Source organism: Physeter macrocephalus, chromosome 7 (genome assembly GCF_002837175.3).
Source record: "Physeter macrocephalus isolate SW-GA chromosome 7, ASM283717v5, whole genome shotgun sequence".
In the NCBI taxonomy this organism is placed as follows: Eukaryota; Metazoa; Chordata; class Mammalia; order Artiodactyla; family Physeteridae; genus Physeter; species Physeter macrocephalus.
Genome location: NC_041220.1, coordinates 71234041 through 71251982, shown reverse-complemented (window position 1 = coordinate 71251982; position 17942 = coordinate 71234041). Strand labels below are relative to the sequence as shown.

The 17942-nt window shown below is 36.3% G+C and overlaps 1 protein-coding gene across 2 annotated transcripts in view; it reads left to right on the top strand.

The window, feature by feature from the left end:
- Positions 1 to 17942, top strand: part of PRKG2 (protein kinase cGMP-dependent 2) — a 91418-nt gene that overhangs the window by 64607 nt on the left and 8869 nt on the right. For both annotated transcript variants that reach the window (XM_007110240.2, XM_007110239.2), the window contains exons 14-16: positions 13075 to 13238; positions 16460 to 16582; positions 17576 to 17638. In XM_007110240.2, coding sequence (XP_007110302.1) covers positions 13075 to 13238; positions 16460 to 16582; positions 17576 to 17638 — 350 coding nt within the window. The remainder of the gene's footprint in view (positions 1 to 13074; positions 13239 to 16459; positions 16583 to 17575; positions 17639 to 17942) is intronic.

Sequence of the window (17942 nt, the reverse complement as noted above, 5' to 3'; positions counted from 1 at the left end):
AGCCTGCGCGTCCGGAGCCTGTGCTCCGCAACGGGAGAGGCTGCAACAGTGAGAGGCCCGCGTACAGCAAAAAAAAAAAAAAAAAAAGTCTCATATATTGCAGTAATCACATACAAAATGTAAAATAAATACATCTAAGTCATTTAAAAGTAAGAGAGGGACTAACAAATGAGTAAGGAACAGAGACTCTCAAAAAGGATCTAACATGTTAGAAAAAAAATAACAAAACTTCTATTAAGAAATTAAGAATATAATAATTGAAATGAAATATTCAATGGAAGTTTTCATTAATGGTGGAGTAGCTTGCATTGGACTAATCTCCTTGCTGAGGTTAATTATAATATATGTATAAAAATGTGTGAAAGCATTGGAGAGCAACAAGAAATAGACATTCAAACCTTGAAAATAGGGAACCACACTGGGTGAAATCCATATTAATACAGCTGTTCATTTCAAAGCACTCTTTATTGTATAAGGTATGAAGAATAAACTTTAGTTAACATCATACCTGACAGTGAAATATTGAATATTTTCCATTTAGATTATGAACAAGATTATTTTCTTTCACTACTTTTTTTTCAACATTGTAACAGAAGTCTTAGCAAAAGAAATAGAACACAAAAAAGCAATGAAAGGCCAAAGATTAGAAAGGAAGAAGCTATCTGTCTTTATTTGCAGACAACATGATTGTTTATGTAGAAAAGCATGAAGAATCTACCAACAAGTTCTGGAAAGAATAAGTAAATTAAGCACGATTACAAGTACAAAGTCAATATACAAATAAAAATTTAATTTTTATATACTAGCAGTAAATATTGATAAATGAAATTAAAATGCCATTTGTAATATCAAAACATAAATTAAATGTGTAAAAATGTGTAAGACCTCTACATTGAAAACTACAAAGTTTTATTGACAGAAAAATGACTAAATGGTAAAATACACTATGTTCATAAATCATATAACTCAGTATTTCATAAGATGTTCAGTCTTGTCCAGTTGATCTACAGATTTAAGGCCAATGAAATAAAAATTGGAGCAGCCATTTTTAGAAACTGAGATGTTTATTCTAAAATTTACACAGAAACACAGTTTAGAAGAGTCAATAACCTCTTTGAAAAAAGAACAAAATTGAGGAATTTATAAAATCTGATGTCAGACTCACTATAAAGCTATAGTAATCAAGGCAGTGTGATAACAGTGTAAGGACAAATTACTTAATCTAACAGAATAAAGTCCAGAAATAGACATACACAGTCAACTGATTTTTAGAAAAAATGGAAAGGCTAGTCTTCTCAACAGGTATTGCTGAAACAATTGGATATACGTGGCCAAAAAAAAGAACATGACTCCCACCCCACACCATATTAAAAAATTAATTCAAGATGGATCATGGACTTATAAAGAACCCAGAAGTAAGCATAGAGTAATATCTTCACAACATGGGCTAGGCAGAGATTTCTTAGAACACAAGTAGTAGTAAGCTTGACAAGTTCAGGCTACTATAACAAAAATACTATAGACTGGGTGGCTTAAACAACAATTTATTTAGTTCTAGAAGCTGGAAAGTTCAAGGTCAAGGTGGCTGATCTGGTGTCTGGTCAGGACCAACTTCCTGGCTTATAGAGAGCTGTCTCCTCTTTTCTTCACATGGGAGAGAGAGACACACAGAGAGAGGGCTCTCTACTATCTCTTCTTATAAGGGTACTAATTCCATCATGGAGGTTTCACCCTCATGACCTAAGTATCTCCCAAAGGCTTTACCTCCAAATTCCATCACACTGGGGATTAGGGTTTCAACATATAAATTTGGGGAGGGGGGATACAAACATGCAGTCCACAATAATTGGACTTCATCAAAATTAAAACAGTCTCATCATCAGAATATACTGTTAAGAAAATGAATAGTCATGCCATAAACTAGTAGAAAATATTTGCAATATGTCATTACATGACAAAGGACTTGTGTCCAGAAATATATAAAGAACTCAGTAATAAAAGACAAACAACCCAGTTTTTAAAAATGACCAAATATCTTGAAAAATCACTTTACAAGAGAAGACATAGGCATGATCAATAGACAATATCAATAGTCATTAGGAAACACAAAAACCACAAAGATGTGACATTTCACATCCACTAGAGTGACTATAATTTAAAAGATTGACAATACCAAGTGTTGGTGAGGAAATTTTCCTAAATTTCGAGTGGGAAAGAAAAATTAAAAACTGTTTGAAGAATAATTTGTCAGTTTCTCATAGAGTCAAACATACCCCTATTCTACAACAAGAAATTCCACTCCTTAGTAGAAATTCCACTCCTTGTTATTTATCCAGGAAAATTGAAATCGTGTTTTCAAAATTCTTGGACAAGAATCTTCATAACAACTTTTTCCTGAAAGCCCCCAAATCAGAAGGAGCCCAAATACCCATCATCAATTCAATGTATAAACATACGGCAGTATATTCATCAATGGAACTCTCCTCAACAGTATAAAACAATGAATTACTACAGGCAGCAACATGAATGAAGTTTAAAAACTATGTGGAGCAAAAGGAAGACAGACACAGAAGGCTATTCCCTCTTTATGATTACATCTATTGTAGAATAGATGGTGGAAATTAATGCAACGGTTGCCTCTGGGAGGAGCATTTGACTGGAAAGGGGCATGAGGGAACTTTCTGAGATAATGCAAGTGTCTGTCTCTTGACTATATATGGTGGTTGTGGTTACATGAGTATAATCTGCATCAAAATTCAATGAACTGTACACCAAAAATCTGTGCATTGTATTGCTTATAAATTATACATCAATTTGAAAAATGTAATGGAAAGGTTAAATAGTGGATGATTCACAAGTGAACAGAAAAATCAGTGAATTGAAAGATAAACTAATTTACACAGAATGAAGCATAGAGACACAAAAAGATGGAAAATAAAAGAAATTAGGAAACTTGGAGAATAGAGTAAGAAGTTCTTAAAATATTCAGTTGGAGTCCAAGATAAAAATATAGAGAATGAGAGAAAAGTATTTAAAGAAATAATGGCTGAGAATTTTCCAGAAGTTATAGAAAATACCAATCATCAGGTAAAGGAACCCCAACAAATCCCAACTGAGACAAATTGTATTTATTGTAGCTTCTGTCTTTATGTAACAAATCACTCCAAAATTTAATGGCTTAAAATAACAAGAATCGTGGACCACTTCTCACAGTTTCTGTGGGTCAGAGGTTTGGGAGTGGTTCGATTGGTTGGTTCTGACTCGGGGTCTCTCCGGAAGTTCTGTCAAGTGTCGGCTAGGGCTGCAGATCCACATTCAAGGTGACTCACCCCTCTGGCTGGCAAAGTGGTGCTGGCTGTTAGTTGGGGGTCTTAATTCTTTTCCATATGAGTCTCTTTCTGGGTTGAACTTCCTCATGGTGTGGCGGCTTGGCTTCCCTCAGAATGACTCATTCAAGAGACCGAGGAATAGCTACACTGCCTTCTAAGACTTACTCTCAGTCCCACACTGGCGCTTCCACTGTACTCTGTCGGCCACATGGGGCCAGCCCTGATTTGAGAGAGGACACCTCTGAATACCAGGATAAGGGAATCATTGAGGGTCTCTTGGATGTTGGCTATTGTAGTGGCAAAAGTGCAGAACAAAAGCAAAGTCTTAAAAGCTACCAAAGAGAAAGGACAGTTTACATATAAAGGAGTAAAAATTAGGCTTTCAGTTGACATCTCAACAGCAACCATAGAAACCAGAATACAGTGGAATAATAGCTTTAAAATTCCGAGAGAAAATAACAACACACTTGAATTATAAATCCAGAGAAATTATCTTGCAAGAAGGGTGAAATAAAGGCATTTTTAAACAAAGATAAAGAGTGTTAACCACCTACAAAAGGATGTGCTTAAGGGAGATAAAAACTCCCTGATGAAGGGTTTGAGATGCAACAGGGAGTGGTGACTATAGAAAAATGGTAAACATGTGGTTAAATCTTTCAAAATTATGGTATAAAGTAATAATTCTCACTCTACTATGTAGTATTAAAAGTGAGAAAATGCTAAATAACTGAACAACAGCAGCAGGTAAACTGAGAGTAGGTGTAATTGGAATAAAAGTGGGAGAAGATGTCAATCATTTTAAAAGAAGACAGCAAAGGAGAACAGGAAACCTAGAAAGAAAATCAAAGAGAAAACACAAATTGAAAGTAGAAAGAAATTTAACATATGTAAACAGACTTAACTCTTCAGATAAAAGCCAAACACCTGTCAAATAGATTTCAAAAATAAAAATGATGTTTACAAGAGACAGACCTAAAACATGAGGATGCAGAAAGGTTGAAATTAAAAGGATAGAAAAGAATGTGTCTGGGAAATATTCAGCAAATTGAAATGCAGGTTTCATTATGTTGGTATCAGGGAAGAAGTATTACTAAAGATAGAGAGGGTTACCATATGACGATGGAAGGTTCATTTTACCAAGATAATGTAACAATCCTAATCTTTTATTTACCTACCAAAATGCTTCAAAAATAAGAAGCAGAATTTGACAGAACTAGTAAGGAGAAATGGACAACTGTTGGAAATTTTAATACACCTCTTGCAGAAATTGATAGAACATTCCGACCAAAAATCACTAAAACTTTAGAAGATGTGTACAACACAATTTATAAACTTGATATAATTGGCATGTAGGATATTCCCAATATTTAGAGAATGCACATGAACAAAATTTGATCATCTACTAGGTCATTAAGCAAGTTTCAGCAAATATAAAAAAAATAGGAATTGGGCTGGCAGCTGGCAGCCTAACAGTGCTGCTGCCTTTGAAGGTTCCTGAGGGGATCACATTAGAAGTGAGGGCAGTGAGGATGCCTGGTCCAGCACATCAGGAATGCACGTCTGGGTGATGGACACTGGGCAGTCGAGACTTGGACATGAATGTCCTTGAGGATGAAAGACTCCTTGAAAGGATGACCTTGGTCTCATTCTTCAAATTTTCATAAGTGGTGTTTTCCTCTTCCTTTATCATTTCTTGGTAACATCAGTGAGAGGTCAGATATCTAAGGACAACAATAAGGAAAGGCTTTTTTCCCCTCAGCAAAGAATAACCAGCAAAAGCCTGGAAAAAAGACCTAAGTAGGAGAAAGGTCTGCATTTTCAAAGTGTCTCTCTAGAGGCTATAGAGGCTTGCTCTTTAGTGATAATTACAGAAGATGCGTTTGTATTGAGGGATGAAGACTTGATTCTACTCTTCTTCCCCAATTCATGATCGAGAGTGCCAGACTGGTTCAGTCCCACATGGAGCCCACCTGGTCTAAGCCGTCTCCATCAGGAAACAGATTAGGTAGAGATGAGCATTAGCAGATACTACTAAAGGACAATGGATATTCTCACATTACCATCTCTCATCTGCCCATCCAATAATTTCCTAAATTTTTCTTCACTTTCAAGGCCAGGGAGAGCTGATGAAGGCAGTCATGGCTATGAGTCCTCCTTCTGGTTATCATGAATGAATCTGGGGTGATATTAAGATGTAAGACAGTACTTAAAGAGTTAAAAACTGACCTTGTTCTCAACCCAAGCAGAATTTATATAGTAGCTAGCCTTCTTGGGGTTGCATAGGAGAAAACTTGGTTGTAATCCAGTAAATCTTAGCTGTCACTTATCAATAAATGTTCTATATGACTGTGCTATTAATTCATGTGAGCAATACACCTCATGTGATAACAGAACACCTTAATCTTACATTGAGTATTGTATAAGAAAATACATTAAATGTTGATATTATTGCCTGCTTCTTTATGATCTCTGTGCCCGTCTGTGCTGATAGCCCCATAACGGCAGCAACTGTGCTATGGTATTTACTGCTGGACATAACACACTGCTTAGCACAGAAGAATGAATGAAAGGTCGATGAGGAGACTTCCCTGGTGGTCCAGTGGATAAAACTTTTTGCCCCCAATGCAGGGGGTGCGGGTTCAATCCTTGGTCGGAGAACTAAGATCCCATATGCTGCACAGCACAGCCAAAAAATAAATAAATAAAAAATATAAAAAGACTGAATAAACAATTTGTTAAAAAAAAAAGTCATTGAGGTCACTTCCTCTTCACTCCCAAAATATTTAGGAACATAAAGGTTTTGTTCAGTGACATCAAAGTATGTAAGGTAGAAATCAATAACAAAATTTTAAAAACAGGACTCCAATAAAGATGTTAAAAAAAAAAAAGAACAGTACAGCTGACTTAAAAATTACTTCAAAATTTAAAAGGCTAGATCTCATGTTAAGTGTTCTTACCATAATAAAATTTTAAAAATTTAAAGTAAAAAAATAAATAAATAAAAAACAGGAAGAAATCACTAAAAATTTTTGAATTCATCTCATTGGAATTTAAAGGATATTTCAAAATAACTCAAGGATCAATGAAGAAGAAATTTTAATGAATATTATAAAACAGAGTTGCACAGTAGAGAATACTACATATCAACACATGTGGGTTGCTACTAAAATGGTAGTGAGAATAATGTTTATAGCTTTTAATGTTTCAACTAGGAAATAAAGAAGGCTAAAAATTAATGAGATAAGTATTCAACTTAAGAATATGGAAAAGGGGGAAAAAACAAAGAAAAGAGAAGGAAAAAAACAAAGTTAAGAACATGAATTAATAAAATATAAAAGGATATGAAGTCAGGATGTTTTGAAAAACTAATAAAACTAACAAACTGAAAATACTGATCAAAAGAAAAAGAGAAGCAGTACAGATAAATGCTATAATGAGTGAACACAGCTACAGTTATAGTAGAGTTACATGATTAGAAAGTATTTGGGCAACTCTACTACTACATATAATATAGTATTATAGTATATTATATATAAAAATGGTTGGGCTTGGGTGAGAGCTCTCTTCCTGGTTTGCAGGAGGCTCAGTATTTTATAGGAGGTTCTACCCAATGCAGAAAGATATAGATAAAATTAAAAGAAAGATTGGGACATAAACAACAAAACCTATTTTCCCATGTGATATGATTAACTCTATAGAAATCCAGAATGTAACAGCAAATTATTAGAATTTACTAGAGAGTTCAGTATGGTTGCTGGATATAAGGTTAAATACCAGAAACATAATTGATAAATAGGAATACAACTGCCATTTACAAAAAGCATAAAAATATAATCAATATATTTATATAATATAAATATAACGTATCTAGGAATAAATCTGACAAAAATATGTGAAAGCTTTACTGAGAAACTTATACAGATTTATAGAAAGACTTTATTAAAAAGACCTAAATTAGTAGGTTCATTCTCATTTCTTTTGGGCACAGAGCCAGAAAACTTACCCCAGCCTTCTTTGTGGCTACTTGTGACCATGTGACACAGTTCTAGCTCGTGAAATGTGAATTGACATGCTTTGCACCACTGTCAGACCCGGGCTGATGGTGATCTGTGCAGCTGATTTCTATGCAGTCTTTCTGGCTTGTGGCCGATGAACACAGCCGATTTGAAGTTGGCAGAACCCTAAGATGGAAGGATCCTGCATCCCTGAACCACTGCTTGGAGGAGATTTCCCTGCTGCTCAGGAAAACCCATTATGTGAGGAAGAAGTAAATTAATGGAGAGTGTAAACTTCTATACTTTCTTGGATATCTTTGTTGCAGTAGCTAGCATTACTCTAATTAACTCAGAAAAATGTATTAGGTTTAAAAATAGGAAGACTCAACACCCTAAAGGTATCGATACTTTGCAAAATGATCTGCAGATTTGATCCACTTCCAGTGGAATTCCAGCAGAGCTTTCCATGAAGCTTGACAAGCTGATTCTAAAGTTTATACAGACTGACCAAAGGCCAAGAATAGCCAAGACATTTCTGAGGGCAAACAAGAACATGGGAGGGAACTCTCAGATATCAGAACTAATTATAATGCTGTAGCTCAAAATAATTGCTAATGGGAGGTTGCAAATGAAAACCACAGTGATTTAATACTTACAGATGGCAAAAAATAAAAGTTGATGTTACTAAAGGATGGTGAGGATGTAGAACAATAGGAACTCTTTACCACTACTGTTGGTGAAGGGGTTGGTAATATAGGACCTAAGGAAAATAATTTGACAATAAGCAGTGAAGTTGAACATACCATGTCTTTGACCCAGAAATTCTACCTTCTTACACATGTCCAGTAGGCAAGATGGGAAATTATGTTAATAGAAGCCTTTTGTGTGATAACACGCTATTGGATATAAGACAAATTTCCATCAATGGCGTAACAGACAAAAACTTTACACCATTTACAGCATGTTCTTTCAGTGGTGTATGATACAGCAATGTAAATGTACTGCAAAATGGATTAAATTCAAAAATACGATTTTAAGTGAAAAAAGGCAATTTGCCCAAGAACAGATTAGATTTATCTAAAAATTTTTAAAATGAGAACTATATATCATATAAGGATATTAGATATGTGGGAAAATTAGAAATGAAGGCAAGCAAATGATAAACACAAAAAGTCAGGGTAATGGTGACCTTTTGGCAAGGGGTAGAAGGACAGTGTGGAAGGAGTACAGAGGGCTTCTGCATTGGTTCTGTTCTAATCATTAAACTAGTTGTGGATACTGGGGTGTTTTTATTCTCATACTTTATAACTTGCATGTATGTCACATTATTTTATATGTGTCAAGTAATTCTTAACTTGAAAAATAATCATTTGGGGCTTCCCTGGCAGCGCAGTGGTTGAGAGTCCGCCTGACGATGCAGGGGACACGGGTTCGTGCCCCGGTCCGGGAAGATCCTGCATGCCGCGGAGCGGCTGGGCCAGTGAGCCATGGCCGCTGAGCCTGCGCGTCCGGAGCCTGTGCTCCGCAATGGGAGAGGCCAGAACAGTGAGAGGCCCACGTACCGCAAAAAAAAAAAAAAAAAAAAAAAAAAGAAAAAAAGAAAAATAATCATTGACTCTAACTATATTCTTTTTGACAGACCATTATTAGCTGTACTTCTTAAGTGACAATTAAACTTTTCCCACTAACATGCTTTTTATGTTGTTCGTTTTCCCTTAAAAATCTACTTACTAATGAATTCACCTGTAATGTGAAGGTTCCTTTGGAACCTGGTTTCAGTCTCATCTTAAGTCTCCATGACCTTGCTAGACTTTAATTTTGTCATCTTTAACATTGAGATATAGTCCCTAACTCATAAATTTGTCGTGAAGATTATATATGTACATCTTATTGAAACGGATGTTAACAGTTATGTCTTCATTCAGATTCTTTCATCAAACACATGTTGACCATCTGCTGTGCTACAAATGCTGTAGGGGGTACAAAATGAATAGGATGTAATGCCTCTCCTCCAGGAGCTAGATTTATTCACACACAACTAGACAGTGCTGCCGTAGGGGAGGTCATTGTGGAGTAGAAACTGTTAAAGAACCTCATAAGAGAAAGGAATTGGTTCTGTAAATTCAAGGGAGGCTTCAAGGAGGCGGCGGCCTGTGAGTTGAGCCCGCGATGATCTGATTTTTTTTGTTTGCTCTCGTGTATGCAAAGCTCCCCATCATCGTTCCCACTTTCCACTAAACACTCGAAGTATTTTGGGGGTAATGTTATGTCTCCATGAATCATCTGGCTTAATTAGACTGGTCATTTTGTATCCTTTTTTTATGTGACCAAGAGAACCAGTAGCTGACAAATTTACTGACCCAGAGAGAGAGACTTCTGGGAAAAAGCTAATACTTACTGGATACCAGCTCCAGCAAGCTACAGTGCTAATTTTTCTTTCTGAATGAACCAATCATTGCTTCAGATATAGAAGCATCTTATAGCCTTCTGGTTTGTTAAAATCTTTGGAGACAATGTTTTTAAGCTTTCAGCATAATGTAAGCTGTCTTTCGTAATGGGAATTTAATAGAGACAAGGGAAAACCTGTGTGCAGCTTCTCCAGAGAGTCTTCTTGAAAGCTCAGTTCTGCTAGGAAAAAAACATTTTTAAAGGGAAGGTGTCTATTTTCTTATCTTCTAGAATGAGCCCTTTGAAACATTAGTCAGGCCATGCATACCCCTTCTCTTAATCCTCCAGTGGCCTCCTAGAAAACAAATCTGAAACTCTTTCTGTGGTTTACTAGACCACTCCACAATCTGCCTTCACTTCCTACCACTTCCCCTCACACACTTTGGCCCAGACACAGTGGCCTTCTTGCCAAACCTTGATCTCCACCTCGCATGTTCCCGAAGGTTAGGGCCTTTGTTCTAGCTCTTTATCTGTCAGAATCATCCTTGCTCAGATTTTTACAAAGCTCTCATTCTTATTTCATGCAGATTTCTGCTCCAATCTGCTCAAATGCTACCTCCTCAGAGAGACTTTTCTGATCACCCCATGTAAAATATAATTCCTGTTGACCTCAGTAGCTAACTGCTGTATGTTTCTACATTGCATATATCACTATCTGGCAATATTACATATGCTATGTGATTTTTTTATTATTTTTTATTTATTATGATTTTTTTATTGAAGTATAGTTGATTTACAATGTTGTGTTACTTTCAGGTGTACAACAAAGTCATTCAGTTATATATATACATAGGTATGTATGTATATACACACACACACACACACACACACACACACATATATATACATTCTTTTTCAGATTCTTTTCCCGTATGGGTTATTACAAAATATCGAGTATAGTTCCCTGTGCTACACAGTAGGTCCTTGTTGGTTATATGATATTATATTTTTTATGCATGTTCTCCTCTTTCTCTTAAATGTAAGCTCTAAGAAGACTGGGGGCTTTGTCTGTACCCTGGTGCTTGGTACATAATGGTTTTCAATAAATATTCATTGAATGAACAAAGGAAAGAACTTACATTTCTATTGACTAGAAGATAAAGGGTTAAAGAAAAGATTGAGGCTTCGTGGTGGTATCCATGCTGGTACAAGACAGAGGTAGTGTGAATTTTTATAGAAAATACACAGAACTTCACATCAGAAGATCTGGGACCTTCTATATTTGGCACATGACTTTGAATAGGTCTGAGCATCAATTTCCTCCAACCAAATGGATTAGACTGAAGTTGATAAGATCAAAAGAGATAAAGGAAGTGGTAAGTTTTCATAAATCTTAAAATCTTAATATAATTATTGTCATCTCTTTGGGTCAATATGTAAATACAAAAGCAAAATCAAGTACTCAAATTAAAATTTCTTACTTTCAGAACTAGAAAAGCTCTCCTAAACATCTAATGAACTTCCAGTCATCCTTACATGGAAAACTTAAGTGCAGTTTAAAAAATGAGTTGAAAGGCTGTTACAGAACAACAAAATATAATATTTCCATACATGCATGGATGCAAATGCAATTATAAGCATTGCTTTCTTGTCTCTTAAATTTCAGCCTTTATAAAATTAGCTAAGATTTTCATATTGGTTCTTTATCTGAGGAATAAGTAGATATGCTAATTTCAGCTAGTTACACATTTTAATTTCATAATATTCCCAGCCATCTCTTAGGTACAATCTTTGCAAGTCATTCTGTGTAGACAAAAGAAAAGAGTAAAAGCCCACTTCAAATTAGGTTGTTTAAATTCCCTTATTTCTAATAAGGATATCCTTGCTGTTATGTGATAAATACCAGAAAGCCTTAGTAAAAAGGTAAATTTCTGAGAGATTTTTTAACATATGGCAAATATTTTAAGTATTAATATTTGACTAAATAAATGAGGGCTGGATTTTATAGTTCACTGATTCATATTTTTTTTAGGTGAGGGCCTATTTTGATGTGTTAACCTGATTTATTTAATTTTTTTAACCAAGGTTATTGCCATATTATTGAGATAGTCCATGTGTAATGAATCTATTAAAATGTGCATGTTGAAGCCCAGCTATAATTTATGTGTCTGTTTACTTGAGGGAGGTGGAGGGTGGTTTTACTAAAATAATATCTTTATGTATTGGAGATGAAACGTACATGCTAAATCGCCCCTGTGGAAGGAAACCAACTGTTTGTTTTGCAGGGCAGGACTTCAGTCATATACACTGCCTCGATTTAATGAGCGGGTCTTCTGTTGCTCCAGCTTTCTTTCCTGTCTTTATTCAGTGCACGGAGTTCATTGAATAGAGTCTCAGAGAAGTGGAAGGGCCTATCCTGAAAAGACAGAAGAGGGTAGCACCCATTCATCATGCTGGGAGAGTTCCTAATCCTCAGTCAGTGCTGAGCTCAGATGTCACTTCTTAATGACGTCTTTCTCCACCATCTTCTCCCTAATGTTGCAGAATTCTATGTCTTTTGGCTCTTTGAGTTTATACTTTGCATAATCTTTGACTATATCCTGTCTCACATGGCAGTTTTTTAATCACATCTGTTTAAGTATTCCCAGTACTCTGAGCTTCTCCTAGTCAACACTGTATCTGTAGCACAGAGCCTGGCCTACTGTGAGTGCTGACAGTAGTTTTGCAGAATAAATAAGTTAATGCAAGTGCTACCACCCTGAGAGAGACTGAGGGTGTACAGAGTTCAGCCAAAGTTGAGATGGGATGATCCTGGCTTTTACTTTGGACTGCCAACATTTAGAGGGTGCAGACATTGTGCATAAAGGTTTTTAAAGACTGTCCAGAATTTTAAGCCCCTCTTCTTCTCAACAGCGGTCCCTTTCCCAAACTCTCAATTCTGCTATCATTTTTTCCTTTTATGATGAAGCTCGAAGGGCACAAGGGTCTATCACTTCCCCCTTCTCTCTTCTTGCCAATGAATACCACTATTGACTTGCAAGTTACTTGTCTGCTTGCCCTGAGCTTCACCTTGGTTGTAAGGGTCTCTCCTTGCTAAACCATCCCTCTGGTCCTCTAAGGGTCGTGGGCATAGAGGTGTGTACATGGAATTTTCTCCAATGTAACGAGATTTACACTTGGCCCTGCAAAAGAATAAATGAGAGGGTCAGTGGAGTGTGTGTGTGTGTGTGTGTGTGTGTGTGTGTGTGTGGTGTGAAGGGGAGGGTGGAGGTGTTGAAAGAAGATTGAAGAAGTTAGAGGAAGACTTAAAGAAGAACGTGAGATTTATGGTCTCTGAAAATTTCTTTGATCTTCTTTTCCAGGTTGACTTTGGATTTGCTAAGAAAATAGGATCTGGACAGAAAACATGGACGTTCTGTGGAACTCCTGAGTACGTAGCTCCTGAAGTCATTCTCAACAAAGGACATGACTTCAGTGTGGATTTTTGGTCCCTGGGAATTCTAGTGTATGAGCTCCTCACGGGCAAGTAAGTACCTTGTGTTTAGTCTCTTCTTTAGAGAAGTGCAAAAATAACTTACTAATGATAAAAAATATATGATTTAAGAATTTAACATTTTGGAAGTGTTTTTGATTAAGCATGATGCCTTTTCCTCTTCACATTATGTCGTATATAACATGCTTTCTAGCTTGTAACATGGTGAAAAGATTCAGGAAGGTTCAGGAAAGGAGTACAAAATTGCTATGGTTTACCTAGAATGGCAAGGCCTGTTATTATAGATAATATATCAAGTGTGTGAAGGTTTGGGGAATCCATCATAAAAATAAGAAAGGAAATTGAAGTTGTGGGCTGTTATTATTTCCTCATATTTTTTTTTGTAGTCGAGAAAATAGCAATCATAGTTCCATCAAATCCATTGATCAATTAAATTTAGCCGTGTTCTTCCATCTTCCCAATAAATCATTAGCCAGAAATGCTGAAAGAAAGCAACATTGCTGGATTTACATTTTAATCCCCTTGTCAACTGCTTTCTAGAGGTGCTAATGAACAGAGACAAGACACAGCAGGAGTTTTACAAGTTAAAATTGGATTGCCATTCCTGAAGCGATTAAAGGGCTGTATTAATGAATCCGGGATCCCAAATATTCAACCTGCCTGCACACACATACACACTTACACACACATATATACACACACACGTTACCTCACATTTGTAAAGCCCTTGACAGCTTACAAAACACTTACATGTGTATTATCTAATTTCATTTTCACAAGCTTGTATGGAAGTTAAAGCAGGAATTGTTTATTATCTTATGATTTAAATTTGTATTATGATTATTTTATGATTTAAATCTTATAGATTAGAAAACTGGGTCAGAGAGCTACTTGCCTAAGATCAAGGATTTAATCTCAGGTCTTCTGACTCTGAATATGACACACTTTTCATTAAACACGTGTGCCTTATACATAAGAGTTTTTAATATAATGCATGGCTGTACACACAGGATTCAGATCAGGTAGTTTTCTTTCCGGTTTTCTACCTCCATTTCTCATTAACTGATATGGTCATTCTTTTAAGCCTTTACAACCAAATATTCTCCGTCTTGATGTCAGGGAGGATTTGCATTTAAAATGGCATAAGAAATGCTGGAATGAGCCCAGTAACAGGGATTCCAGTCTCAACACCTGTGTTACAAAAGGAGAGTTTTGTAGAATCTTCTTGAACTTTTTACACTGCAGATTTCAATGTTGGGTTACCCATGGCTCCATTCTTTTTCCTTTTGCACATGAAAGATTTTTTTGATATTATCTGTAATCATTTTCAAATATTCATTGCTTAAGATTTTGAAGTAAAAATTTCCAGGTAGTCATTCAGAGATAAAGTTGCTTAAGGTCTCAGGACACAAGGATTTCTATTTCAAGAGTTTGTTTCCTCATCCCTGGAAAACTTGTCAGCTGCATTTCTAAGAGATTCATGATGGCTCTTGTAGGTAACTGGAGAATATGCATTTCAGTCTTTGTCAGCTGGAATAAATTGTCACAAGAAGTAGGGAAATAAAGTGAGGGAATAAGGAAGGGGAAAAAAATCCTCAGTAACTTGGAGTTGCTGAAGTGACCTTGAGCTGTCATGAAGAGGTGCAAAATTGCTGTTATAAAGGCTTTCGGAGTAGGCCGTGAGAAAAGTTCATTTTAAATGCCCTAAAGTCAGGAGGTAAAAGAAAAGAACTAAAAAGCCAAACCAAAACAAAACACAACCTACTTGTAAATAGAGAAATAAGTTGAAGGAATTGTAGCAATGGTTTTTGTTTTCTACCTCATTTTCTTTTCAAGTGAAACATAGATTATTGAAAAGTTGGTGCACCGAACTTGTTTCAGGTTCATTACCAAGAGTGGGAACTCTCGGTATCCAAAGGTCTCAAGTGTGAAAATCATCTTTAATTTTCAAAAATTAAGTGACACAATAGAATAGGTATGAAAGTGTTTTTAAAAGCAGAGTTCATGCATGAACATGTTATCCAAATCCAGTGGTTAATTTCCAGTGCTTTCTTACTCATCTTAGCAACAGTTGCCTTGAAATTCTCTTTTCGTGGTTTCTAGGACCTCCCTTTCTCTCATTTCTCTTCCCATGCTAGAGGCTCCAGCTCAGCATCTGTTGCTGGATTCTTCTTGTCATCCTGACCTTCTTCAGTGGTCATCGGGCCACTTCAGTCCTTGACCTCTTTCCTACCCACTCACCCCTTGGGTGATAACATCAAGCCCCATGGCCGGTAGATACTGTCTGATGACTCCTCGGAATCATACCTCTAGCCCTAACCTCTTCCCTGAATGTCAGACTCCTAAATGCAACTGTCTGCTTAGCATCTCTATTTGGATGTTCAAGATGCAACTCGATTCTCTTCCTCAGAACCTGCTCTGAACCTGCGCACTCCCAGCCTAACCTCCACACCAGTCTTAGTAAACAGTAGCTCCGTTCCATAGGTCAAAACACTTCAGCATCATTCTTGAATCCTTTCTTTCTCCTGCATACCACATTCACCCCAGTAGCAAATCCTGTTGACTTTATGCCATCGAAATAATCCAGAATCCCACCATTTCTCGCCACCTTCACCACTACCGTTCGAGTCCAGGCTACCAGGCCTGCCTTCCCCCACCACTAGTACCATCACAGTTTATTTTCAACACATTTTTAAAAAGCTTACTCTGGCTTCGGTAAATTAGATCACCTGACCTGAGCGTATCCCCAGGTTCTTCCCATAGCCCGCTAGATCGAGATGACCATGCTGCCCTCACCTCTTATACTCTCTCCTGCTTCCTCACTCCACCAGCAACACTGCCCTCCTTTCTGTTCCGAGAACAACCCATGTCCACTCCTGACTCCTGGCCTTTGTACTTGCTGTCTTGGAATCCCTTGGCTGTGTGGCTCATTCACTCCTACCTCTGCTCAACTGTCAACATATGAGAGATGCTTTTCCTATCCACTGTGTCTAAAAAAAAAACACACCTCCTCTCTCTCACTCTCTGTCCTCCCCTTTATTTTTCTTTTTAGTGATTATTACCTCTGTGTGTATGTGTGTGCATGTGTGTGTGTGTATTTTGTTAAGTGATATGAAATTATTTTCTAGCATATATCCAGATTTGCTATAAAACAACTCATGAGAGGGAGGGAGGGAGGGAAAAAAAGAAAAGAAATTTAGTTGTAAATGTGTCTCAGATGCTGGTCCTAGTGTCCTATTTTGGCTTTTCTCTAGCCCGCCCTTTTCTGGGATTGACCAAATGATGACCTACAATTTAATTCTCAAAGGAATTGAAAAAATGGATTTTCCCAGAAAGATAACCAGACGACCTGAGGATTTGATTCGGAGGCTTTGCAGGTGAGAATGACTATTAAAAACCTCTTGTTCTTGGGGGAAGGTGTGAAGGCTTCTCATTTCTGCTGCCACACATTTTAAAGTTAGGTGTATGTTTACTTTTTGTACTTTTCTAGGTAGTTAAATTATATTCAATGACAATCATTTTCTATTTTGCCGTCTGTGCTAGAAGTTTGAGTTTCCTTCATGTAATACACAGTACCTACTTATAGTTTAAAAGAGACGCAGATTGTTCAGGTTATCTTTGAGAATCATCTTTGTCTGTTTGAGGAAAATAGAACCACAAAACTTAGCTAAATAAAGGAGTAGTTTACAGCCTTGTTATTTTGAGAGAAAATTAGTGGCAATGATAAAGTGTTACTATCTGTCCTCTTTCAATCTTCATTAAAAAAAAAAGTACTCCTATTTTAAATTACTCCAAATTTCTACTTACCACTAAAAATAATTTATTGGAGAACAGAAGACTTCTAGAATTTTGTTTAAGCTTCATTTTGTTGCAGTTTTCTTGCACACTTGAACTTTTTAAAAAGCTTTAAAATTTAGTAAATTTAGAACATGAAACGTAGCTGTGAGTTGCCCACAGAAATTTCTGCATGCTTCTAAAATTTCAGCTCTGTTGTAAATGATTCTCTAAAGCTTTCCCTGGTTTCCTTAGGAGACTTGGTAAGGTGGCATCCTCCTGTTCTTTTAAGCATTTATTCATAGCTCATTTAAAGCACTGGGAGATACCTATATCTATATATATGTATGTATATACCTATATCTATACATTGGGATATATAGATATTGAATACATATATTCATATTCCTGACTGTAATTTGACTGTGGCTCCCCCAGAGGGGGCATGAGTTTTCCATCTCCTTTATACTCAGATGTGCCTGGTCTATGAGTATTGTTGACAAAATGAATGAATGAATAAAGAAAAATTGTTAAATTTTAATGTAAAATTCACTCAAACATAATTATTATAAATTGACTTAAAATTTTTATTTTAGGCAAAATCCAACAGAAAGACTAGGAAATCTGAAGAATGGAATCAATGACATTAAGAAACACAGGTACATAGTTACTTCTTTGCCCAGAAAAATCTAGAAATTTATTTTTAAAGTGTGGTAATCTTGAAGCTTCTCTCAGTCTGTAAAGATCCCTACACAGATGCTCAAGTTTTCCTTTTTGGTGCTTTATTTTTAATTTGTGTTTTACTAGCTGCGATGAAGTTATAAAACAAATTACAAAATCACATATTCAAGTTATAGCAACTTAGTTTTTTATCTGCTGCAATCTCCATTATTATTTTTTAATGTTAACTTGGATTCTATAAAGGAATCAAGTTCTAATTTTGACGTTTCATTTACAGTTAAA